The following is a 26,131-nucleotide window of genomic DNA, read 5'->3' as shown; positions in this document are numbered from 1 at the left end:
GCTTACCAGGGGTTGTGACACTATATATATATATATATATATATATATATATATATATATATGTGTGTGTGTGTGTGTGTGTGTGTGTGTGTGTGTGTGTGTGTGTGTGTGTGTGTGTATTTATTTGTGCTGATAAATAAATAAAGGGTATATATATATATACCTATACCTATACCTATACCTATACATATACATATTTACATATATACATACATATACATATACATACATACATACATACATACATACATACACATACATACACACACACGATACAGTCTATTGTTTTCAGTACAGTACTTTATCTCTTGTGGTATAAATTATGAGGTTTATAATAAATTACACAAATTATGCATTGATTATAATTTATAATAGGAATGATAATTGCTGAATAGTTGCTGAATAGTTAACACATCAATTATAAATTTTAATGGGATGTCTGAGCTTGATCATAATGATATATTTTATGAACAATTGTAACTTTTGTTAAAGTCGGAGTCAGCATAATAGTCAACTTCTGCCTAATTTGATATTTAGTTTTGGCTGCAGTGCTGAACATTCATTTTCAAAAATAAATGTTGAAGAAAAAGGTAGAAGGCTTTAATTGTCATTTAAATTGAAAGCTTATCGTCTTCCAATGCTGCATTATTTATTAATTAAATTTATATGCTGCCCATACTCTGATAGGGCAACTTTGGGTTGCTTACAGAACATAAAAAAGATAAATACAAAAGCAATTTGTATTTATTTGTATAGGGTGGCCTATAAATTCAATAAATAGAAATAGAAATTTAAAAATTTAGAAGTACACACATTTAAAATTTTAAATTATGCAAGAAACCAGAACCAAGAAAACAACATTGGGATAAGGTCTTCTCATCCTGTGAACCACCTCCAGTGGTGAGCATTCTCCTTGTGACCTCAAGCCAACCGGCAAGAGCAAGTTTTAATACCCTCCCAGAAGGCCAAAAGAGTGAGATCAGTTCTCACTTCTGGTGATAAAATGTTCCACAGAGTTGGGACCACTGAGAAAAAGACCTCTTGACCCCACTGCCAAAATCCTTTAGCAGATGTGGTCTGTAGCAGTCCTTCTGCTGCAGAGGTGGGTTCGCACCTATTCGGTAGAACTGGTTCGTCAAATCTACCGAACCGGTTAGAAGAGGTTCCACCAGTGGACCCGGAAAGCAGGCCACACCTACAGAAGAGGTTCCAAAAATTTTTGAAACCCACCACTGGTCCTTGGATATGATTATTCTATACTATCATGCTCATATTTATAAAACTCAGTGCCTCTGTGAAAGGTAAGGATGACTACTGCGTTTGTGGTGTAATCAGAACATTGCGTGTGTTGAAGTTGTTTTAACGCAAACCAAAGATGCCTTTTAAAAAACAAGTTTACATCCTATTCTTATGCATGCCAGTGCTTTGTGTGAGGTAATTTAAGGTGGTTCTGACAAGTGTCATCAGCATCTTCATATCCGGTCACATGGGTGGCAAGCCACTCCCACAAAGGAGGCCACACCCACAGAGTAGGTTCGAACAATTTTTGAAACTCACCACTGTTCTGCTGGCATGAGTGAGGTGGGCTAATCTCATTTTGGTGAGGTGTCTCTTCAGATACCCATGCCTTATTTATTTTTAGTCAGTAGAAAAATCTTTAAATTCTCAAGGAAACATTGTTCTTTTACAGAAAATAGTTTTAAGAAGACTTTTTCAGAGCAATGGAAATATAAATAAGTTGTAAATTAACTCATATACTTCATGTAGTATGACTCTTCCTTCTTCAGTTTTCTATACATTTTCTCTTTCTATTGCGTGTCTGCTTCTTTAACTTGTAATCTATGTACAGTATAGAAAAGCGAAATACCACTCACACAGTGTCACAAGATCTCCAAAACCATCAAGCCTACAAACTTGAAATTTGGCACGTATGTTCCTCTTGGCTTCTAGGTGCTCGGTAACAAAGGATTTTTTGAAATGACCGCCAGATCATTAGCATTTCTTATATTATTATTAACACACTCTGATGCTAAGGACTTAGATGTTCTACTCCCCCTCCCCATCTGAAAAGGACTCTGCTCCAACTGCCACTTGGGTCGCGTGACTCATCTGGCCTTAGACATTCTACTCCCCCTCCCCACCTGAAAAACACTCTGATGCTAAGGAGTTAGACTGAGGGAGAGAAGGGGATAAGATAGGAGAAGCCTCTGTGGGGCCAGGTTGAGAGAGAGAAGGGGAGAGGAGAGGCTTCTGTGGGGCAAGCCTGAGAGAGAGAAGGGGAGAGGCCGATCGTAACTACTCATTAATTTTCAAGCTGTAAGTGTTGATTTATCAAGCCCGATCACATAGTTTCGAAGCGGAACACGGGTATTCAGCTAGTTTAAGATATGCATTTCTAGTTGCACTTTTACCAAAGCCTGCCAAATCATTGCTATCATGTTACTGCTTATTAATTGCCCATGGAAATGCCATGTTTACTTTCTCCTAATTTGCTTGGAGGAATATTGGAATTTTAATATATTCACTTTTCCTGGCACTCACCTATAGCGAATGGTAGCTACAATATGCCTTCTCTTCCAGATCTAATGGCTGGATTACATCAGGCTGATGTAATTTTATACCTTGTAATCCTCACTCCAGGATTAGTAAACCTTTTGATTGTTAGCCTTTTGATTGTTACTGACCTACTGCACCCACAAAAATCTAGCCAGTACGTGAAGACTTCCTATGGCAGCCATGGTGAGATGACACACTGCTTATTAGCAGAACAACGTTTGCTAGGAAATTGTGGCTGAATGTTAGATCTGGACTAATGAAACCTCCCCAAAAGTAGAGATTGTAAAGAGTATCCATGTAGCTTCTGGACAACTACTCCTTGTGAATAGATTCTGAATATTGTCATTTTGTGCTCAGTTTATGAATGAAATGGCTGGAATTTGGGATTTCATGAAGCTCACACTCACAAAGCAGATTTTTACGAACACTAAAGTTTATTTAAACCAGAGGTGGGTTCCTACCAGTTTGCACCTATTTGGTAGAACCAGTTCGTCAAATCTACCAAACTGGTTAGAAGAGGTTCCACCAGTGGACCTGGAAAGCAGGCCACCCCTACAGAAGAGGTTCCAAAAAATTTGAATCATATTCTTATGCATGCCAGTGCTGTGTGTGATGTAATTTAAGGTGGTTCTGACAAGTGTCATCGGCATCTTCATATCCAGTCACATGGGCGGCAAGCCACTCCCATCAGGTCACATGGGCGGCAAGCCACTCCCACAAAGGAGGCCACTCCCACAGAGTAGGTTCGAACAATTTTTGAAGCCCACCACTGATCTAAACCCTATTTCTGAAGGACTCCTGCATTATTATCATTTTTATTGCATATTAGAAAAATAATAATATTAAGATCTTTCAGATTGGCAAGGTTTTTCTCTATTCATCAGTGAGTTCCTCTTTCTTAAAGGATAATAATATAAATTTTATTTTAAAAGTTTTGAAAATATATAACCTTTCTGACTATATAGCAAAAGGGTTCTTAGTATACGGATTTTAGAAAAGCTAACAACAGATTTAGGGGCCAAAGGGATTGGCCTTGAATTAACTAAGAAATTTTCTCATGGGAATATGGTGATACTTTGAAAACTGGATACTCGAAGGGGGTCAAAGGATAAGAGTAAAGAAAATGGAGCTGAAATCTTTGTTACAAGTGTTTCATGTTTTCACTAAGCTTCATGACAAAGTGGATGAACTTATTGACAAAATGGACAGAGTATGTTGCAATGAAATTATAGAAGAACAAGCTACATTGGATGTTTGTGAAACCATTTTGAAGGACTTAAATGTAACCCAAATGAAACTGGTGGATGACTCATTTCCTAAAGGAGATACAGATATTGAATCAGAAATTTGTATAAATTCTCTTTATTGAATGTGCAAAAAGTTCTGGTAAGGTTTTGAAGGACTTTATGAGAAGTGATAAGGATAAACTTTGCACGTTGGATTCAGAGAATATATTTTTAAAGATTTGAAGGACTTTTGCTTGAAACATAGATGAACATCAAGCTAGCTCCAGAACTTTTTTTTGAAGGAGTTACAGAATGTTTTTAAAAACCTAAGTAAGGAATACAGGGTTGGCTTTTTTGACCGGAGCTAAATAAAGAAATTAATTATATTTTTTTGCCAACTAGGAATAATTGATGAAGCATTTTGATTTTGGGGTTTTTTTTAGTTAGTAAATGAGCTCGGGGAAAAAGAGATTATGTGTTGTTTAGAGATGGTGCTAAATTACTAAAATTGTTTTTACTTGTTAGCATAAAGAAGGAAGTTACTTTCTTCTTTGTCTTTTCTTTTTTTCTTTCTCACAATTTTTCTTTTAAAAATCTGGTTGTATTTTATGTACTTTGTATTGACTTTTAATCTTTATAATCTCTCAGGATGCTGTTCACCAATATTTTGAAGGCCACAGTTTTTTCACTTTTGCTTTATTGATTTCAAATATTAAATAATTTAGATTTACTAACTGAAAAATAAATCAAAGCTTGGTAAAGAATTCTCTCATAGTGTTTCTTACTGACTTTAATTAATTAATTAATTTGCTGACCATCTTGCTACAAAGGGATTTTACAATGTTTTTTGACCAAGGTTTGTCTTGTTTGACTTCCTTTCTGTTTTCTGAGTAAAACTTGACTATAGCATTTGTTATTTCATTCTGAGCTACAGAACAATTTATTGCATAGATGTGTTCTTCATATTATACTGCTAAAGATGATGTTTACACATGGATTCACATGCGATACTAACTTGGTAAGGAGATTTGTTTTGTCAATTAATTCTGCAGTTGTTTTTTCTTCTGTTAGATCTCCAACAATGGCTGGTGGACTCTTTGCCGTAAACAAGAATTATTTTAACCATCTTGGCTCATACGACACGGGAATGGAAGTCTGGGGAGGGGAAAACCTTGAATTTTCATTTCGGGTAAGTAATGATTTTGTGAGTCTTGCCAGTATCTTCCTAGAACTCATCCCCCTTCATATTGTGTCACTTTGTTCTTTTCTTTGAAGGAAACATTTTCAAATAAAATAATCTGTGATATAATAGGTATGTTAATAAAACAATCAATTCAATTTGTCAATTTAATGGGTTTATATGCCGCCCAATCCTGGGGGGGACTCAGGGCGGCTTACAAGAATGAATAAAATAAAATAACATACAGGAGAAGAACATAAGACAATACAAACATTTTAAAAACACAACATACATCCGGATTAATTGGGGGTTGACCTGGTTTGAGTCAGCAACCCCAGGCCTGCCGGAACAGCCAGGTTTTGGTGGCTTTTTGGAAGGCTGCAAGGGTGGGGAGGGTCCGGATCTCTGTTGGTAACTCGTTCCACAGAGCCGGAGCAGCAACAGAAAAGGCTCTCCCCCGAGTGGTCGCCAGCCGGCATTGTCCGGCAGACGGCATCCAGAGGAGGCCTAACCTGTGAGTTCTTATCAGACGTTGGAAGGTGTGTAGCAGGAGACGGTCTCTCAGATATCCAGGTCCAGTGCCATGTAGGGCTTTTGGAGGTAATCACCAGCACTTTGTAGCGCGTCCGGAGACTAATTGGGAGCCAGTGCAGCTCGCGGAGGATAGGTGTAACACGGGTGTATCGAGGTACCCCTGATATCGCTCGCGCGGCTGCATTCTGGACCAGCTGCAGTCTCCGAACACTCTTCAAGGGCAGCCCCATGTAGAGTGCGTTGCAGTAGTCGAGCCTTGAGGTGACGAAACAGTCCCTTATAATGGTGAATTTCAAGTTTGATTCAAGTATTTATTCTGCCTCTGTTACCTGGAATTAAGCAGCCATAACATCTTATTTTAGTAGTCCAAATATTTCATTGGTTATTTGCTGATCAGCCAAACTCTACGATAGATGCATATCATCCATCTTTAAAATTAATGGGATAGAAGTACTGTATAGCAGACTTCCTTTTACATAATATAACATCCAGACACAAGAGTTTGTAATTCATCATAAGTGAAGCCTATGTAGGTAGTGTGAAAATTGATCACGCTTGACCTAGGTAAGTAATTTAGGTTTATGGCAAAATATTTTCTAATTCCCAGACTTAAGGGTAGAGAACAGAAAAGATTCCCAGAATACCAGAGTTAGGTGTTTTGAACTTGAGATTCTTTTCTGCTACAATTATGGGGAAAATACAAACACACACACACACACACACACACACACACACACACACAGCATTGCCAATCTTCCAGGCTTCTTGAAAACTTAAATTATGCAGCAAAGTCTTTTAAAACTCTCACCTTAAGCCTCGATATCCACAAATTTAGTCCTCAAATATTGAGACAAATGCTTATCTGGATGTTTCCTTTTCTAGAATTTGCAACATGGAGTGCTTAAGAAATTGTATTTCATCTTGTTTCAAAGAAAAACTAATACGTGTTGTAATTCTTCAGTCTGTTGCAAGTTTAATTGAATGCTTTTTGATAATAACTAATTGAATGCATCCAATGCAAACATTAGCTAATAAATATTTAATGTTGTAAAATACCTCATCTCTTATCTCCTTTATCTGAAGTATCCTTCATGATAATCTATTGATGTATATGTGCAATTCTGACCACAAAGTTAGTGTTTAGATACTGTTCAAAATTACAATAGTACGAAAAGTACCGAGGTGGCGCAGTGGTTAGGGTGCAGTACTGCAGGCCACTTCAGCTGACTGTTATCTGCAGTTCAGCGGTTCAAATCTCACCGACTCAAGGTTGACTCAGCCTTCCATCCTTCCGAGGTGGGTAAAATGAGGACCCGGATTGTTGTTGGGGGCAATATGCTGACTCTGTAAACCGCTTAGAGAGGGCTGAAAGCCCTATGAAGCGGTATATAAGTCTAACTGCTATTGCTATTGCTATAACTGCTAACATTACCACCAAGTTTTTAAGTTCCAAATGTCACAATTTCCCAATAGCCATGGAGTCTCCATTCAGGTGCTTCATAATTGGCATGCATTTATGATATGCGCAGTGTCCCTTTGGTCACTTCACTGCCGTTTCTTGAGCTTTCCTCAAGAAAAATCAATTGAGAAGCCAACAGTAAAATCACCAGTTAAGGTCATGTGATTTCTTGCTTAACAATTCCCAACAGAATTCATGTTCACTGCAGTCATGTGATTCTTCACTTAACAACCACATAGCTAAGAGCTGAGGTGGCGCAGTGGTTAGGGTGCAGTACTGCAGGCCACTTCAGCTGACTGTTATCTGCAGTTCGGCAGTTCTAATCTCACCGGCTCAAGGTTGACTCAGCCTTCCATCCTTCCGAGGTGGGTGAAATGAGGACCCAGACTGTGAATTGAAATTAAATGACTGCAGAGGCATAATAATGGGTAAAATTTCAAAGGCTGGTCATAAATATGGTACTTCTTGTTCAGCACAATTGCAACTCTGAATGGTCATTGAATGAGTCGTTGGTTGGCAAGGATTATCTATATACATGTTGCTTTTAATACAATTAAAGCTAGCCTTGAAAGGAAAATACAGGACGCAAGCAAAATCATTAATAGACAGTCGTCACTTTAAGAACCACAAGTAGGACCAGCAACAGTGTCACTAGCAATAGCAATAGCAGTTAGACTTATATACTGCTTCATAGGGCTTTTAGCCCTCTCTAAGCGGTTTACAGAGTCAGCATATCGCCCCCACAGTCTGGGTCCTCATTTCACCCACCTCGGAAGGATGGAAGGCTGAGTCAACCTTGAGCTGGTGAGATTAGAACCGCCGAACTGCAGATAACAGTCAGCTGAAGTGGCCTGCAGTACAGCTTGTGCTTACAATGGTTGCAGTGTCTGTCCCATGATATGGGATCACCCTTTGCAGTTTTCCCTGCCAGCTTCCCACAAGTAAAATCAATGGGGAAACTGGCAGGGAAGGTCACAAGTCATTCTGTACGATCCAGAGTAAGAGCCGAGGTGGCGCAGTGGTTAGAGTGCAGTACTGCAGGCCACTTCAGCTGACTGTTATCTGCAGTTCGGCTGTTCAAATCTCACCGGCTCAAGGTTGACTCATCCTTCCATCCTTCCGAGGTGGGTGAAATGAGGACCCAGACTGTGGGGGCGATATGCTGACTCTGTAAACCGCTTAGAGAGGGCTGAAAGCCCTATGAAGAGGTATATAAGTCTAACTGCTATTGCTATTGCTATTCGCTGGCCTTCAGCCTCTCAATCCCTCCCCTGGCTCCCATCATGACATCATTCCACATCAGTGAGGCAGCCCCACCCCTCCTTGCTTGGTACTGTGTCACTTCTCCCTTAACAACAGCAACCTGGACTCCCAGGTTTGTCATTATTACACAATGCAGTAACATAATGTCATGTTTTTTAATTGCATTACTTAGTGATGGCAATCCTGGTCCCAATTGCTGTCTTAACTTAAGGACTACCGGTATTACATATCTCACTTAAAAGCTGACATGTACAAAACTCATGAGGAAAAAAGTTCCAGGTATAGGATATGCCCGTGATAGCGAATCTATGGCACACGAGGTGGTGAGGGGTTGCCCTGTCAGCTCCAGCGTGCATGTGCGCGCTGGTCAGCTGACTTTGACCTTCTTTAAAGGCCATTTTTTGCCCTCCGGAGGCTTCAAGGAAGCAAACCGGAAATTCAGGACTTCTGGTTTGCCTGTAGGGCCGGTTTTTTGCCCTGAAACCTCCGGGGGCCTCCCAGGGGGAGGTGGCCATTTTCACCCTCCCCAGGCTCCTAGAAAGCCTCTGGAGCCCAGGGAGGGCGAAAACCCAGTCCATCACACCCCAAAAGTGGGGGAGGGCGGGGTTTGCGCACAGATGAATGCGGAGAGTCACACACATAGAATTATGGGTGTGGGCGCAACCGTGCATGCCCCCCCTGCGCTCCCCCCGCTTTTGGCATGCAATGGGAAAAAGGTTAGCCATCCCTGGGATATACCAACGTGAAAAACAATCAACATTGTTCATGATATATTCTGGACAGTGCATAGGTTAATCAATTTTCAAATAAAAAATTATTAGTCGAGAGTGTTAATGCATGATACCTTTGTCTGTATTCAAATGCACATGTATAAGATGTCTCCCAAATATTGCTTGAGCTGATGAACTAAAGTAGGAGCAGGATTAGTTTCCAGACCATAGAGATACAGAACTTCCTTCCCCAGCTACTACATGGGTGAAGGCATTCCACAGCAGCGCACAGTAGGGCGTATATAACAGATCTGCTTTCTGATTTTGTTCTTAGATCTGGCAATGTGGAGGAAGTCTTGAAATCCATCCTTGTTCTCACGTAGGGCATGTTTTTCCAAAGCAAGCTCCATATTCACGTGCAAAAGCTTTAGCTAACTCTGTTCGGGCTGCCGAAGTATGGATGGATTCATACAAAGAACTTTACTACCACAGAAATCCACACGCACGCTTGGTAAGTTTACTGTAGACATAAGTATAGAAGATAAAATAAATGTATTGAAAAGCTGAGAGTCTTAAGTTTAGATTTTCAGAAAATAAAGGAACGAGCCTAAAAATATAACAAGAGAACAAAGAGAACAGTGCAAATGCTGAAAATTTGCCATGACCCGTCAAAACCGCGGTCCACTAAAGCGCGCCCGATTAAAGTGCGTACGTGACATCATCATCAGCGCGACAAATACGACCGTGGAGAAAAAAGGGCGCTTTAAAAAGCACTTTTAAAGCAAGCCGATTCACATAAAGGTAAGGGTTAGGATTAGGGTTAGGTTAAGGTTTAGGGTTAGGTTTAGGGTTACGTTAAGCGTTAGGGTTAGGGTTAGGTTAAGGGTTAGCGTTAGGTTTAGCGTTAGGTTAAGGGTTAGGTATACGGTTAGGTTTAGGGTTAGGTTAAGGGTTAGGCTTAGGGTTAGGTTTACGGTTAGGTTTGGGGGGGTTAGGGTAAGGTTTTCGCGTTAATTTTAAGTTTACCGATGACAGCGTGCTGTTTTCGTCGCGCTGTGATGACGTCACATACGCGCTTTCGTCGAGCGTGCTTTAGTCTACCGCGGTTTTGTGGTGGAACCAAATTTGCAGGATAAGTGCAGAAAAATATAGGCAGAATAGTGTAGATGCTTATGTTTTGGAGGAACTAAAGCCAGCAATTTCTAGCCCTTATAGTTTTAAAAGTAAGTTTATATATGGGAGAAAATACAGCTCCTAAACATTTTGAAGTTGGTGAGATAGGTAAGAGTTTCCAAGGGTGATTTTGCAAAATTCAGATGAATTGTAATAGGTCAAAATAAATGTTACAAAATAAAAGTATAAAACTTGTGTAGGTAACTTAATTTATAAAAATACATTTCTTAGCATTTCATATTAATTTGATTGGCCTTAATTCATTTTTCCTTTTACATTACATACTGAACATTGAAAAGTTATTAGTCTTTTCAACTGAGGTTGTAATAGTCCAGAGGAATACTTATATTATTAGTCTTTTCAACTGAGCTTGTAATAGTCCAGAGGAATACTTATATTAAAATATTGCCCATTTGAACTAGAATATTCCTCATGAACAACAAGGCTGTTTGTATATAGAAAATGTTTTGGGTATTCTGCAGACCTCACACTAGGATGCTGTACTTTCATTCTTTTTGCACATTGGAAAAAATTGTGCCTGCCTTATGCGTTGCATCAACTTTAATGAATCATATGCTTTAAAGCATCATCATTTTGAATGCTCACTTGGAAGCCTGAAAAATGATAGGCTTTTTTTAATGAAAGCCATGGAGGCATAGAAACATAAATAATTGGATAGGAATATTATAATTCTAATAACTGAAATCCTGGGGGCCAAAACTTAATCCTGATGTATTTATTCATATAACCGCTGACTAGGGTAATTTATTTAATATAGAGCTAGTGGGCTATCTTCACCTTAATAATTTATAAATGTGAGTTACTCAAAGCGAAATCCATTGTATTAAGATCTTATTTTTTAATAGCAATAGCAGTTAGATTTATATACCGCTTCATAGGGCTTTCAGCCCTCTCTAAGCGGTTTACAGAGTCAGCATATTGCCCCCAACAACAATCCGGGTCCTCATTTTACCTACCTCGGAAGGATGGAAGGCTGAGTCAACCCTGAGCCGGTGAGATTTGAACCGCCAAACTGCCGAACTAGCAGTCAGCTGAAGTGGCCTGCAGTACTGCAACCATAACCACTGCGCCACCTCGGCTCTAGATAGATGATAGATAGATAGATAGATAGATAGATAGATAGATAGATAGATAGATAGATAGATAGATAGCAATAGCAGTTAGACTTATATACCGCTTCATAGGGCTTTCAGCTCTCTCTAAGCGGTTTACAGAGTCAGCATATTGCCCCCAACAACAATCCGGGTCCTCATTTTACCCACCTCGGAAGGATGGAAGGCTGAGTCAACCCTGAGCCGGTGAGATTTGAACCGCCAAACTGCCGAATTAGCAGTCAGCTGAAGTGGCCTGCAGTACTGCACCGTAACCACTGCGCCACCTCGGCTCTAGATAGATGATAGATAGATAGATAGATAGATAGATAGATAGATAGATAGATAGATAGATAGATAGATAGATAAGATAGATAAGATAGATAGATAGATAGATAGATAGATAGATAGATAGATAGATAGATAGATAGATAGATAGCAATAGCAGTTAGACTTATATACCGCTTCATAGGGCTTTCAGCTCTCTCTAAGCGGTTTACAGAGTCAGCATATTGCCCCCAACAACAATCCGGGTCCTCATTTTACCCACCTCGGAAGGATGGAAGGCTGAGTCAACCCTGAGCCGGTGAGATTTGAACCGCCAAACTGCCGAACTAGCAGTCAGCTGAAGTGGCCTGCAGTACTGCACTCTACCCACTGCGCCACCTCGGCTCTTGTCCTCTCTGGAATACTGTATATAGTCCTCTATTGACTCTATTACTCTGGGATTTCACTTTAGGAACCCTATGGAGATGTGACAGAAAGAAAACTTCTTCGAGAGAAGCTGAAGTGCAAGGATTTTAAATGGTACTTAGAGAATATTTATCCTGAACTTCATGTCCCAGAGGACAGACCTGGATTCTTTGGGATGGTAAGTGAAACCCTTCTTCATAAGGGAATTTTCAGGTTTTCACACTCTTTCAAGATAGATAGGTGTTCTGTCCCCCCTTCTCCGCTCGTTAACAGACGACAGGCAGACAAACTTAAAAGGAACTCTCTTTATCAGTTCTCGGCTCAGACTGGCTGCGAGCCCAAAATTAAACATAAATAAAGTCTCTGACAAGATAACAGAATACCAAACAAAAACTCTTACAAAGCAATGCACTTCTCCAAGTGTCTCTCCTTGAATCAGGGTTACAGAAAGCAAATCACTTCTCCAAGTGTATCTCAAATAAACCACGACCGATGATCAATGAACGTTGAACGAACGAAGGAACGTTGACTCCTGCAACCAGGGCGTGGCACCATCCATCCTTTTATCACCAGAATATGCCACTAACGAGCCCCAGCTGCATTGGTAATCTTGCACCCCGAAAAGACTCACAGAAGACGTCTGCTGAGTCACAACAGATAGGTAGAATTACTTGAACAAATTTGCGGTTTGAGAATTGCAAATAGTATTACTGAGTAGATGGATTTTGCATAGTCGCTCAAGCTGGTGCAATAGAAAAAGTACAAGTAGTCATCAACTTACAACCGTAGTTGAGCACAAAATTTCTGTTGCTAAGCAAGGCAGCTGTTAAGTGAATTTTATCCCACTTTTCATGCTACGGTTGTTAAGTGAAACAACTATAGTTGTTAAGTTGATAACACAGGTGAGAATCAAGCTTCCTCATTGACTTTGTTCGTCAGAAGGTTGCAAAAGCTGATCACAGGACCCCGGGATACTGCTATTGTCATAAATACCTGCCAGTTGTCCAAATTTTGATCACATGACCATGGGGATGCTGCAGTGGTCGTAAATGTGGAAAATGGTTCCAAGTCACTTTTTTCAGTGCCGTTATAACTTTGGACACTAAACGAATGGTGTTAAGTCAAGGACTACCTGTATGTGGAAAATTTGTTGCTATATATTCTTACTGATTTTTCTGGGAAAGTTTTTACCATGAGTAGTTAACAAAAAAATACTTTTAGTTTCTTTTTCTTTGCCAATATGATGGTAGAAATAAATGAACATAAATATAAATAAATAAAGAAATCCTGACACCGGCAAAGACGGTGCGAGGGAGTCAAAAAGTACTCAGGTACAATTACACTTCTGCATTAACCTGTTAGGAAGCCATAGGTAAGTCAACATCTCTTAGTATGGATCTCCGTTGGGATAATAATTGTAATTGTTGCTTTAGAGTGGCTTTAAGGTATATAAATCAGAGGTGGGTTCCTACCAGTTCGCACCAGTTGGGTAGAACCGGTTCATCAAATCTACCAAACCGGTTAGAAGAGGTTCCACCAGTGGACTCGGAAAGCAGGCCACACCTACAGAAAAGATTCCAAATTTTTTTGAAACCCACCACACAGACAGATAGACAGACAGACAGACAGACAGACAGACTCACACAAAGAGAGAAAGAGAAAGAAAGGAAGAAAGAAAGAAAGAAAGAAAGAAAGAAAGAAAGAAAAAGTGAGAGAGTTGAAAGAAAAAAAGGAAAAAGGGACAGAGAGACAAAAGGAAGGAAAGAGAGAGAGAGAGAAAGAAATAAAGAAAGAAAACACATGGCCGGCAAGCCACTCCCACCAGGTCACATGGCTGGCAAGCCACTCCCACGAAGGAGGCCACACCCACAGAGTAGGTTCGAAATTTTTTGAAACCCACCACTGATATAAATGCTAAATGATGATGATGGTGATGATAAAATATAGAGCAATGGTCCCCACACTTTTTAGCTCATGAACCCCTTCATGAATTTTCAGATTGTTCAATGACCCCTAAACATTGATTGTATGAAAATAATTTAATAAATGGTATTTTAAGTAATATTACTCTCAACAATTAAATAAATAACAATACCAGCTCTTTGCATAGTCCTACCAACTCTTCAGGGTCAATAATGGCCACTTTAGAGAACCCTGATATTAAGCATGCTTTCTGGGTTCTTCAGGGTCATGTGACTAAGAAGAGGGGCGTCAGAATAGAGTAATTGACGGCTTTCTGAACTGTTGTCCACCTGGAACAATTCAGAGGATTTCCCCCTTTATTTGGCCCTGCACTGTTTGTTTTTAGATAGCTGTCTTGTTGAGAAGGAGGACACACAAACAACAGAGTCCAAACTCCCCTCATATAATCTTTCATCTAACTTTCTGTTGGACTGGAAAGAATAAAAATGGCTTTTGATTCCAAGCTTAGTGGAACAACCTATTTTCAGCAGCAAATAACCAGATGCTAGCCACAGGTACACCAAGAAGCCTCTTTGTGCTTCCTGGGGACATGGTGACTTTGGGCCATGTTGTTGGGACTTGCTGGCGCCCCGGCAGTTTTGTGCCACACTGTTGGGGTGGGCTGAGGTGGCTGACACTCCCAGAGGTATCTGAGGCTTCTTGCTTTGGGTCAGGTGCTTCTTGCAGCTCCAGAACCACAGTGTGGCAAGAAGCCACAGTGTATTCTTTTCCCGGTCTCTCCATGTTTGCACATATGCATGCATCCGTACCGCTTTCCTGCTTCTCTGAACTCATGCCACACTGCAGTAACCCCCAATTCATGTGGTGGCCTGCACTGGGCCTCCCCTCGCCTCCCCCACTGCACTGCCATACCTCTGTGCGGTGCAGTGGTGGGATTCAAATAATTTACCAACCGGTTCTCTGCCCTAATGACCATCTGGGTAGGTAGGTCTCGGTGGTCATGTGACTGGGTGGCGTGGCCAACTCAAGGTCACTCAGGTCGATGGGCGCTTCGCCTTAGCTGTTACAATGTAATAAGGGCTAACCGGAGAGGCAGTTTCTGTAAGCAGGTCAATAAAGATTAGGCTAGAAACAACACCAGAATGTTTCCTTCTTGCCTTCCTTACAGGATTAGCCCTGTAAAGTGGAAAAAAACAAAAGGAGATTTCTTCCAACAATCGGTTCTATGAACTACTTAGAAAGTTAAGAACCGGTTCTCCCGAATAGGTGCGAACTGGCTGAATCCCACCACTGGTGCGATGTTGCAGAGTTAATTAGGTCTCCTTCCACTTCCCATTTAATGTGCATCTGGAGTTGTAACAGCAACTAGGATCTATTAAGATTGCAGGCACTAAGCAATGAGGTTACAAGTGGTTCAGTGGTGGGTTTCAAAAATTGTTTGAACCTACTCTGTGGGTGTGGCCTCCTTTGTGGGAGTGGCTTGCCGCCCATGTAACTGGATGGGAGTGGCTTGCCGCCCATGTGACCGGATATGAAGATGCTGACGACACTTGTCAGAACCACCTTAAATTACCTCACCCACAGCACTGGCATGCATAAGAATATGATGTCAACTTGTTTTTTTAAAGGCATCTTTGGTTTGCGTTAAAACAACTTCAACACACACAATGTTCTGATTGCACCACAAACGCAGTAGTCATCCTTACCTTCCACAGAGGCACTGAGTTTTATAAAAATGAGCATGATAGTAGAATAATCCAAGGACCAGTGGTGGGTTTCAAAAATTTTTGGAACCTCTTCTGTAGGTGTGGCCTGCTTTCTGAGTCCACTGGTGGAACCTCTTCTAACCGGTCCGGTAGATTTGATGAACCGGTTCTACCGAATAGGTGCAAACTGGTAGGAACCCACCTCTGATGTGGTTGCACTTTACAACTGCAGTTGCTTAGTGATGGAAATTTATGTCACAATTATGGTCATACATCAAGGGTGACTTGTATTTGTATTATAATTAGTAAATATAGTCTACATTTGTATACTATACAAATGTATACTATATACTGTATTATATAATTTGATTCTCCAATAATTTTACATGTTTATTATTGTCTATTAGTTTTATGTTTTAAATGTTATTGCATGGAATAGTTTTAGTGTTAGCACTGCAATATTCGAGCTGTAAAGTTGCTGGAATATTGCAAGTTTTATATCCTTGCAGTTTTATGTTGTTTTATCCTTGTGTATAACCAAAATAAAAACTCTGGCTGTTGCTGGCCATAGTTTTATTCCTGATACTGATAATTCTCTCCTGTAAAAGAAAAGGTGTTTTCTTGGGAAATACTTTCATGTCTATACCTAAATAATTCATGCATAGGGAAAGAAAAACTGGAGCATCGGTGAGTGAATAGTAATTTATTTATGTCTATGGAGATTCTCAATCATCCATGCCATGTCTCAAACAACCGACCTTCAGAGTTAGCTAACGACCAGATGACTGCAAAGAATATAAATCCTTCACTCTCCACCATTCAATCAGAATGGAAGAAGTTTCTTTGATGAGAAGTGAAATGTTTTCAAGGAAAAAACAAAGTCCAGTTGCCTTTTGAAAAGCATTTTTGAGACAATACTTCACTCACGACACTTCAGTTTTGCCCTGAGTTAAATTTGTCCAGCTGATCGGATTTGGTTGCGTGCAATGTAACTGGGTTTGCTTGTTGATGTATGCCAAGGAGGTCATCATCCATGTTTTCAAGGCTGTCTTTTCATTTTGCTGAAAGGCTCAAACATTATACTATTGTTCCTTTTCCATACAAGTTTTATCAGTTCTTGGCAGATCCTTGTGTTGTGAAATTCTGCGCTGATGATCATACTGTAAATTTCCTTGAAGGGGAAATTTTCTTGCTTTTATGTAACTCTTGGGACTGACATTTTGAGTTCACCATAAATAAAAGATCAGCTCGTGCTGCAGTGGTTTTTAGTGGGAAATTCTGTGTTTACAGCACAATACCAGCAAAGAGACATTAATATATTCTCAATAAGCATTAAGTGAATGATGATGATTAGGATGATGATAATAAACAAATGTACAATAATTATTTACAGCATTTCAGCATGCAAGTTATAATGGGAATCTTATACGCATCCACTCCTCTGTCTCCCCCTCTCTCCCTACATCTGTCCATCTCTCTTTCTCTCTCATACACATCACACACACACACACACACACATACACAGACACGTTTGGATTAAAATGATGTATTCTAATGGCCTTTTGTTGCCTCTTAGCTGAAGAATCGAGGAATGCTCAATTATTGCTTTGATTACAATCCTCCCAGCGAGCATGAAATAACGGGACACAAAGTCATATTATATCCATGTCATGGGATGGGGCAAAATCAGGTAAGATATTACTTTCTATTCAACTGTCAGATAATAGTTTTCTCCTTCTAAATGCATGGTCCTGTTATTTAACTGCACCAAAACGTTTCAGTTTTCAGCATTACCACCCATGTTAAACTTAATCTTGGTTTGTAATCCTTGGCAGAATTAAACAGAAGTTCAAGGAATATGGGTGTGCACATATATTGGAAAGTTGGGCTGAGGTTCTTCTTAGTGGATTCGATCAGCTCCTTATAAATTCTGCCCCTAAGATCCACTTGAGAAGGCTGACAATTTCATAGCATTTCACAGAACAATAGCGGTGATAGTTACAGTACAAATACAGGTCAATTATTTCCGAAAGAAATACAATTTTAAGAGGATTTTTCACTTAGTAAAACAAATATTTTTTTAAAAATACTTGAAGATAAAGATATGAGTGTGGGTTTTGCCATCTGGGAGTTTCTAATAGCCTTTAGTGGTGCTTCCTCAAACATAAGAGGGTGTGAGGTCTTGTTTATGAAATTGGGCTCTGAAAAGCCCATTTAAGAGCTGTTGTATAGTGGTATAGTGGCTTCTCTCCCTGAACTTGATTCTATAGTAATGGAGTTGCTTTGACTGATAGGCAACTCTTTTGTCCTCAGAGAGAGGCAATCCCACAAATGGGACAAAGCCTTGAGCCATACAAGGTTTTAAATAATAATGGAGTTCCCTTGACTGATAGTTTTGGGAGAATTCAACCTGCCTTCATTAGGAGTGGAAATTTGTGGCAACCATGGATCTGACCCAGTGCTGGCACAGAAAACCTAACAAGATGGAGTCGCATTGGGGGTTTGGGGTCATCTTTAACTCTTTATAGGGTGCATTCTCCCAGTGTTAGTGTGTAACTTTGGGGTTTCCCCCAGACTAGCACCTTCTCAAAGAAGATGGCTGTGGCTAAGGAGAGCCTTTGTATAAAATCATCTTGTGTGCCGTGTTTGGATTACTGCAGAGCCGAGGTGGCGCAGTCGTTAGGGTGCAGCACTGCAGGCCACTTCAGCTGACTGTGATCTGCAGTTCAGCGGTTCAAATCTCACCGGCTCAAGGTCGACTCAGCCTTCCATCCTTCCGAGGTGGGTGAAATGAGGACCCAGACTGTGGGGGCAAGTTGCTAACTCAATTTGCTAAAAAAATCTGTAAACCGCTTAGAGAGGGCTGAAAGCCCTATGAAGCGGTATATAAGTCTAATAAACAAACAAACAAACAAACAAACAAATAAATGCACTGTTCATGATGCTGCCCTTGAAGATCGCTTGGAAATTTCAACTGATCCAGAATGCAGCAACACATATATTCTGGGTGCCCCATGAGTCATCCATGTTACACCACTACTCCCCCTACTGGATTGACTCCTAGTTTCTTCACAGGTTTCTTTGCAAGGAGCTGGTTATCACATTGTATGGCTCAAGGCCAGGTGATTTGTGGGATTGCCTCTCTCTGGGGACATTTACCTGCCCCACTACATTGGCTAAAGTAGGCTTGCTCCAGTCCTTTCTGTTTCGTGTTGTCATCTGGTGGGACCCAGGAAACAAGCCCTGTCAGCGTTCCAAATATCATGCAGAATTAAATCAGAGACCAACTATGCTTAAAAGTTCCAATTTAATAAGACGGACATGTTGGCATCATGCTATGGAATCCCAATACTGGAAATGGCATCAGAATTCCACCCAGTTAAAAGTTCACGATCTTGTCCCCACACCCACAATCCATCACATGGTCCAATCTTCTTCCACGCTGGCATCCACACCCAGCTTCTTTCAGTCAGGTGTCCTGGTGCGGAGACAAAAGATGACCTTGAGCTTCTAGTAAAGAATGAAAACAATACATTCCACAATCTCACTCCTGTCTATTCCCCCCTCCCATCAACTATACTAAAGAAACAGCATAATGAAATAAGAGAAAGTGTGGCAGGCCAAATTCTAGAAGGAATATCATTGCAGGCCTCACAAGCCCTTTCTCTACCAAAAGACCATTAAGACCTGCTTTTCCCTCAGGATAACAGGTGAACCCAGCTTTTTTGATAATTTGGGAGAGAGTAGTGTTGTGATTCTTTGTTGAAGTTTTCATCTCATGTTTTCAATATTTGTAATATTGAAATTGTTAGCCGTCAAGGATTGTTTTATAAAATATAGATGCCCGTATAACATTTCCAAGTAAGTAGATAAATTGTAATTATTATCTGATGAATTCCAGATTTGGTCTAGAGTTAGCTTTTTATATTTTTACTATCCTTCTGTTCACAATGCTTTTTGATCATAGAAATGCCTAGTTGAAATTTAACAGAGATTTTACTTAACCTTTTTATTTTGGGAATAACAGTTTTTTGAGTACACCTCCAACAATGAAATACGTTATAATACCCGTCAACCAGAGGTCTGTGCAGCCGTTGATCCAGGAACTGATTTTTTGAAAATGTACTTATGTGAAGATAGTATCCAAAAAATTCCTGAAAATCAGAAATTTATTCTTAGAGAGGTAAGAATAGTCAAATTTGTTAACAAATATTAAGCTGCAGTAGGGATGGGCTATTAAACATTGTACTGAATGATACTTTTTGTTTACACAATGCCATCTGGCTACTACCCGGGGGAGGGCCTTCTCTGTGGCGGCTCCGGCCCTTTGGAACGAACTCCCCGCCGAGATTCGGACCCTCACCTCTCTCCAGGCCTTCCGAAAAGCCGTTAAAACCTGGCTGTGTCGGCAGGCCTGGGGTTGATGAGTTCCCTTCCCCTCGCGATTGTGTGTCTGTTGGTTATTTTAAATGCTTGTATTTGTAGTTCTTGTGTTTCCCTTCCCCTCTTGGGTTTGTGAGCCGCCCTGAGTCCCACTGGGAATAGGGCGGCATATAAATAAAACGAGGGAAGGAAGGAGGGAATGTAGGAGAGAAGGAAGGGGGGAAGGAAGGAGGAAAGGAAGGGGGAAAGGAAGGAGAGAAGGAGAAAAGAAAAGGAAGGGAGGGAAGGAAGGAGGGATAACAATTAAACAATTGTAGTCAAATGGAGGTATAATGATGGTAATATGTATAAATATCTGAGTTAAAATACTTCAGTTAATATGAATTATGCTTGATGACTGTGGAAGAGATGCACGAAAGTCTTTTGAAAATAAAATAAAAATAAAACGAAACCTAAAACCTAAACCTAAACTTTTTGTTTACACTAAAATAGTACTCCTACCATTATATTATATATTATATTATATTATGCTATGCCATGCTATACTAATTATATTATTATTTTGTACATTTATAATGTGATTATTCACTTTTATTGTTCTATATATGAGGCTTTTATATTCCTGTAAGCCACCTTGAGGCGCCATGTGCGAACAGGCAACAATATAAATTTCCTAAAATAAATAAAAATAAATTTTAGGCGGGTGCTTCAGAGCTGTATATTCTTTCATCCCCTTTTCGTACATTTCCTATAACCATTCATATTTCCACTTCAAAAAACAGAACAGACATATCTGTTTTAAAAAATACTGGTTTCTTTTTCTTTATCAAACTCTCTAAAATAATGACAGCAATAGCAATTAGAAATAACGAGATCATTACCAGACTAGATAGATTGAATTGCTGAGCTAGCAATTTTAGCATTATATGTAACAATGACTTTTTAAAAAGGAAATTGGAAAAGAGGAAGATAAATATATAAGCAACTGCTTTATATAGAGCCGAGGTGGCGCAGTGGTTAAATGCAGCACTGCAGGCTACTTCAGCTGACTGCAGTTCAGCAGTTCGGCTGTTCAAATCCCACTAGGCTCAAGGTTGACTCAGCCTTCCATCCTTCCGAGGTGGGTAAAATGAGGACCCAGATTGTTGTTGGGGGCAATATATGCTGACTCTGTAAACCGCTTAGAGAGGGCTGAAAGCCCTATGAAGCGGTATATAAGTCTAACTATTGCTAACTATTGCTATTGCTTTAAATAAAAGTTTAAATGTTCAATAGCTTGAAAATTTGCTTTCTTGTCTGTGTCCAAATATTCTACTTCAGATATTGACAATCTCCCTTCCGGTTTTCCATGGTATAATTCTTTACTTTAACTACTCTTAGCAACTCTTGATGTCTTGATAAATTCCATATTCTTGGGAGGTAGCCAAGAAAGGCATGTGCAGCTTTGACAACCTGCAGTCACTATGAGCTTAGATTGACAGTTTTATACATTTCGAGCAAAAATATTGCCAAATGTACCACTTAACCAAATGAATGAATGTTCATACCTCTGAATTGCATCTCCAAATCTAAGGTTATTGTAGCCTACTCCTAAACACTGTCTGAGATGGATAATAAAACAAGGAAAAGTGTTAATGGCTGTTTCTCTTTGGAGAAATTGCATTTCATGATCAAAGAATGCTAGTTCCTCATAAGTAGATCAGTATTGATTGATTGATTAAATGTATGTGCCGCCCATCTTGTTCAGTGTTGACTCATTATAATATTGCACGGGAGCTGCAACCAAAGGCATCTGCCAAGGGTTGAGGACAAATAACAATAGTATTGTGCTATTGTGGCAGAGGTTCTCTTTTTTGTACATGTGTTCTGAACATGTGTTCTGACATTACGAAAAGAGCAGAATGAAAAGAGCAGAACTTACAGCACGACTCTACTTGCATCATTTTGATGAAAGCATTAGATCCTGGCGACCCCTCTGGTTGAACCTTTGGAAGATACAGTAGACTCCACCTATACTCTGAAAATGCACCTATAAAAGTGACACAACAGGATATACAGAGTAGATTTCCTGCAGAGCAGCATATACGGTCTTCCTTGGCCAAAATTAATTCTAGCTGATGCTGATCTATATGATTCTCTCCTTTGTATAATGGTGTTATTGTTATATCTATCTATCTATCTATCTATCTATCTATCTATCTATCTATCTATCTATCTATCTATATCTATCTATCTATCTATCTATCTATCTATCTATCATCTATCATCTATCATCTATCTCTATCTATCTATCTATCTATCTATCTATCTATCATCTATCTATATCTATCTATCATCTATCTATCTATCTATCATCTATCATATCTATCTATCTATCTATCTATCATCTATCTATATCTATCATCTATCTATCTATCTATCTATCTATCTATATCTATCTATCTATCTATCTATCTATCTATCTATCTATCTATCTATCATCTATCTATATCTATCTATCATCTATCTATCTATCTATCTATCTATCTATCTATCTATCTATCTATCTATCTATCTATCTATCTATCTATCTATCTATCTATCTATCTCCAAATCACTATTAGCTACTTACAACTCTTTATAAAATCAAATGAACATGATGTTAATTTAATAATACATCAAAGTACGTGAGCATGAACCCACAACAGGTTTTGTTAATGTGAACAATGGATTATCTAGCAGGAATTCTGTTCTTTATTGCTTGTTTTTTCGTGAAGTTAATCGGTTCACTGACAAAAAGGCGATGGACAAAAGCGCGCCCGACTAAACCGTGATGACAAAACTGCGAGTTCTAAACCACGTCGACGAATGAGCGCTGAAGTGTGCCGACAACAGCCCGCCGACAGAAGCGCGCTCTAAACCTAACCCTAAAGCTAACCCTGAAGCTAACCCTAAACCTAACCCTGAACCTTACCCTAAAACTAACCCTGAACCTAACCGTTACCTTAACTTAAATCGCGCTTCTGTCGGCGCGCTGTTGTCGGCGCGCTGTTGTGGGTGCATTGATGACGTCATGGTTTTGGCGACGTGGTTTCGTCAGCGCGCTTTAGTCGAGCGCGCATTTGTCGGGTCACGAAGTTAATAATGTTTTAAATGGGAATTTTAACTTACTATGGTTACTTTGTCTTTATCAGATATTATAAAAACTATTTATTGTTTTGTAGGATGGAGTTTTAATACATAAGCAGACCCAGAAGTGCCTACAAGCGGAATCTAATGTAGAAAATGGATACCCAGCACCGTTGTTACGACCATGTTCCAATTCAGAATACCAGAAATGGTTTTTTATAGCGAGAAATTGATACAGAAAACTGATTTTATGGTTGATCAAAATAATCTATGGATCTGAAGCAAGGAAATGGTTAATCCTTTGTACATGGAGAAGTGTATTATTTTCAACATTGTTCTGGAACACCACCAGGCGTTGACATTTATATGTAGTTATTCTGGACTTTTCTACATCGGAAATCTACTTTTGGCAGCTATATGATTTTCCAAATTTTTTTATATATTTTAGAAATAACCTAGAGACTTGATAATGAAATGCAGGTGGTGGCACTTAAATTTGATAATTTAAATATTTATTTTTTTTCCTAATGTGTTCAATTTTAATGTGACTAATACATTAAAAGAAAAAGGAAAAGGACAATTTTAGCTGTGAATTTATTATAATATAAACAATCATAATTTTTTTTTTCATATATCTGAAAATAGTACACTGGAACTGCATACAGAGGACTCGCTACCAGTATTTATTCTAAACACACAGTAGATCATTATAGTAGAATTACATGTGAACTCAAGCTATTATGATATAATAGGGCACAATATGTAATTATTTGGTTCTAAATATTTCAAATTAAAACAATAAATGAATTGGAAGGGTTCACCGACAAAACCGTGCCTGACTAAACTGTGCCTGACTAAACCGCGCCTGACTAAACCGCGTCGCTGACATCATCAACAGGGCGACAACAGCGCGGAGACAGAAGCACGCTGTAAACCCTAAACCTAAAATTAAAACCTAAACCTAACCCCCCTAAACCTAATCCTTAACCTAACCCTAAACCTAACCCTAAACCTAACCCTTAACCTAAACCTAAACCTAATCCTAACCCTTAACCTAACCCTAACCCTAAACCTAACCCTAAACCTAACCCTTACCTTAAGTTGAATCGGCTTGCTTTCAAAGCGCTATTTAAAGCGCCCTTCTTTCTCCGCGCTGGCTGTTGTCGCCCTGTTGATGACATCAGCGACGTGGTTTAATCGGGCGCAGTTTAGTCGAGCGCAGTTTTGACGGGTCACGAATTGGAAGCAAGGATGACTGAACCTTGCTTTCTGTCATTCTGTCCCTGGTTCAGCTCAGTTTCAAAGACATTCTGTCTTAAAATCAATATATATCCAATTTTCATATCAGCCTGCCAGTTAAAAACATCCATATAAATTAAATGTGTATACCATTTTCCTTTGCATTTTAATATAGTAGCCTTAATGTATGAATTTTTAATGTACTTTTTATCTAAGAATTATGGTAAAATGTTAGAAAAGTGTTAATTTTAAAAAGTAATGTTTTGGTTTAATACATGTTGATCTAAGATGTAAGGTATATTTGGTTGGCTCGGATAAAGAGATAAATGAAAATTCTGTCCCATTTCTAACTAGGTGCCAATTTCTAAAAAAAAATATTGGCATACAGAATAATTGTAGCAGGACAAAAAAAAATCTGCAGAGCCAGATTTCAGGGAAGAAATTACACAATTACACTCAATAATCATGCCATGGTACCTTCTAGGTAACAAATCAAATTCAGAAGTAAGCAATCTGCATCAAATTATGATTATCTTTCCTACTCTCTAGCAATCTAGGATTTTTACACCAGAGATCTAGTAGCCATAATCAAAGAAACATTCTTTGCCTGAATCCATAATTTTATAACCACACAAAAATTAATGGCTACCCAGGAAAAGGTGCAAAGAACTTTTTTACATGGTATGACAAACAGTTCACCCACAAAACCGTGCTCATCAACAGGGCGACAACAGCGCGGAGACAGAAGCACGCTGTAAACCCTAAACCTAAAATTAACACCTAAACCTAACCCCCCTAAACCTAATCCTAAACCTAACCCTAAATCTAACTCTTAACCTAACCCTAAACCTAACCCTAAACCTAAACCTAACCCTTAACCTAACCCTAAACCTAATCCTAACCCTTAACCTAACCCTAACCCTAACCCTAACCCTAACCCTTAACCTAACCCTTAGCCTAACCCTAAAGCTAACCCTAAAGCTAACCCTTACCTTAAGTTGAATCGGTTTGCTTTCAAAGCGCTATTTAAAGCGCCCTTCTTTCTCCGCGCTGGCTGTTGTCGCCCTGTTGATGACGTCAGCGACGCGGTTTAATCGGGTGCGGTTTAGTCGAGCGTGGTTTTGACGGGTCACGATGACAAACGCTTATGCAGAATACAAAATAATGTGTGTGGCATGGCAACTACCATTGTGTTGACTGAATTTATCCTAACTTATGTGAAGGTAAAACACTGTAGGGCCGGAGTGTCAAACTCACGCCGTCATGGCGGGATCACATGATGTATCGCGACTTCCCCCCCTTCACTATAAACCAGGTGTGGGCATGGCCAATGTGTGAGGGCCACGAGTTTGATATTCCTGTGTAGGAAATGGTATTTTCCTAAATTTGGAGGGGGGAGGATTGTGTGATAAGGTGAATATAAACAACGTGTGACAGATGGGATGAGAAAATGAAGATAGTAGAATAAGAATGATTCTAATGACCTTTGCAAGAGAGGGTGGGATGCAAAAGATGACAGATTTGGATGGTTTGTGAAGAGCTCGAAATGCTGCAAATTTGGGGAGTTTACATTTGAATCAAAAACACCTCATGCCTGGTCATACATTATTCCAAACCTAAAAACGTTTGAATGTCAGATTCTGGCAATGATGTTGGAGAGGCAAAACTCTTTAATTTGTTACTATGGAGACCAACTCAATGGTTTGCTTAAAGTAGAGGGACGTACAAAGTATGCATTTTGCAAAGCGTCTGAGAGAGATGGGTGGTTTAGAAATGGGAAATATAAATAAATAACTCCCTCTTTGAAGCACTAAATCAAATGCATCGACTAGGATGCTTTTTTCCCCCATGTTGTAATTAAAAGTT

General features: G+C 39.5%; 1 protein-coding gene across 2 annotated transcripts in view; it reads left to right on the top strand.

The window, feature by feature from the left end:
* The window catches only part of GALNT12 (polypeptide N-acetylgalactosaminyltransferase 12), a 47,365-nt gene extending 23,759 nt beyond the window's left edge, over nt 1-23,606 (top strand). Inside the window, exons 5-10 of one of the 2 annotated variants that reach the window (XM_087721950.1) lie at nt 4,854-4,971; nt 9,263-9,439; nt 11,953-12,084; nt 17,112-17,225; nt 19,563-19,718; nt 23,122-23,606. In XM_087721950.1, the coding sequence (XP_087578076.1) occupies nt 4,854-4,971; nt 9,263-9,439; nt 11,953-12,084; nt 17,112-17,225; nt 19,563-19,718; nt 23,122-23,259 (835 nt within the window). In that variant the 3' untranslated portion in view covers nt 23,260-23,606. The remainder of the gene's footprint in view (nt 1-4,853; nt 4,972-9,262; nt 9,440-11,952; nt 12,085-17,111; nt 17,226-19,562; nt 19,719-23,121) is intronic. The other variant, XM_087721951.1, reaches the window with a different exon arrangement.
* The last annotated feature ends 2,525 nt before the right edge of the window (nt 23,607-26,131 follow it).

Source organism: Thamnophis sirtalis, unplaced genomic scaffold, assembly GCF_051295495.1.
Source record: "Thamnophis sirtalis isolate CommonGarterSnake01/CBP01778 unplaced genomic scaffold, rThaSir2_p1.2 scaffold_8, whole genome shotgun sequence".
NCBI classification, from domain to species: Eukaryota; Metazoa; Chordata; class Lepidosauria; order Squamata; family Natricidae; genus Thamnophis; species Thamnophis sirtalis.
This window is presented reverse-complemented; position numbering and strand designations above follow the sequence as displayed.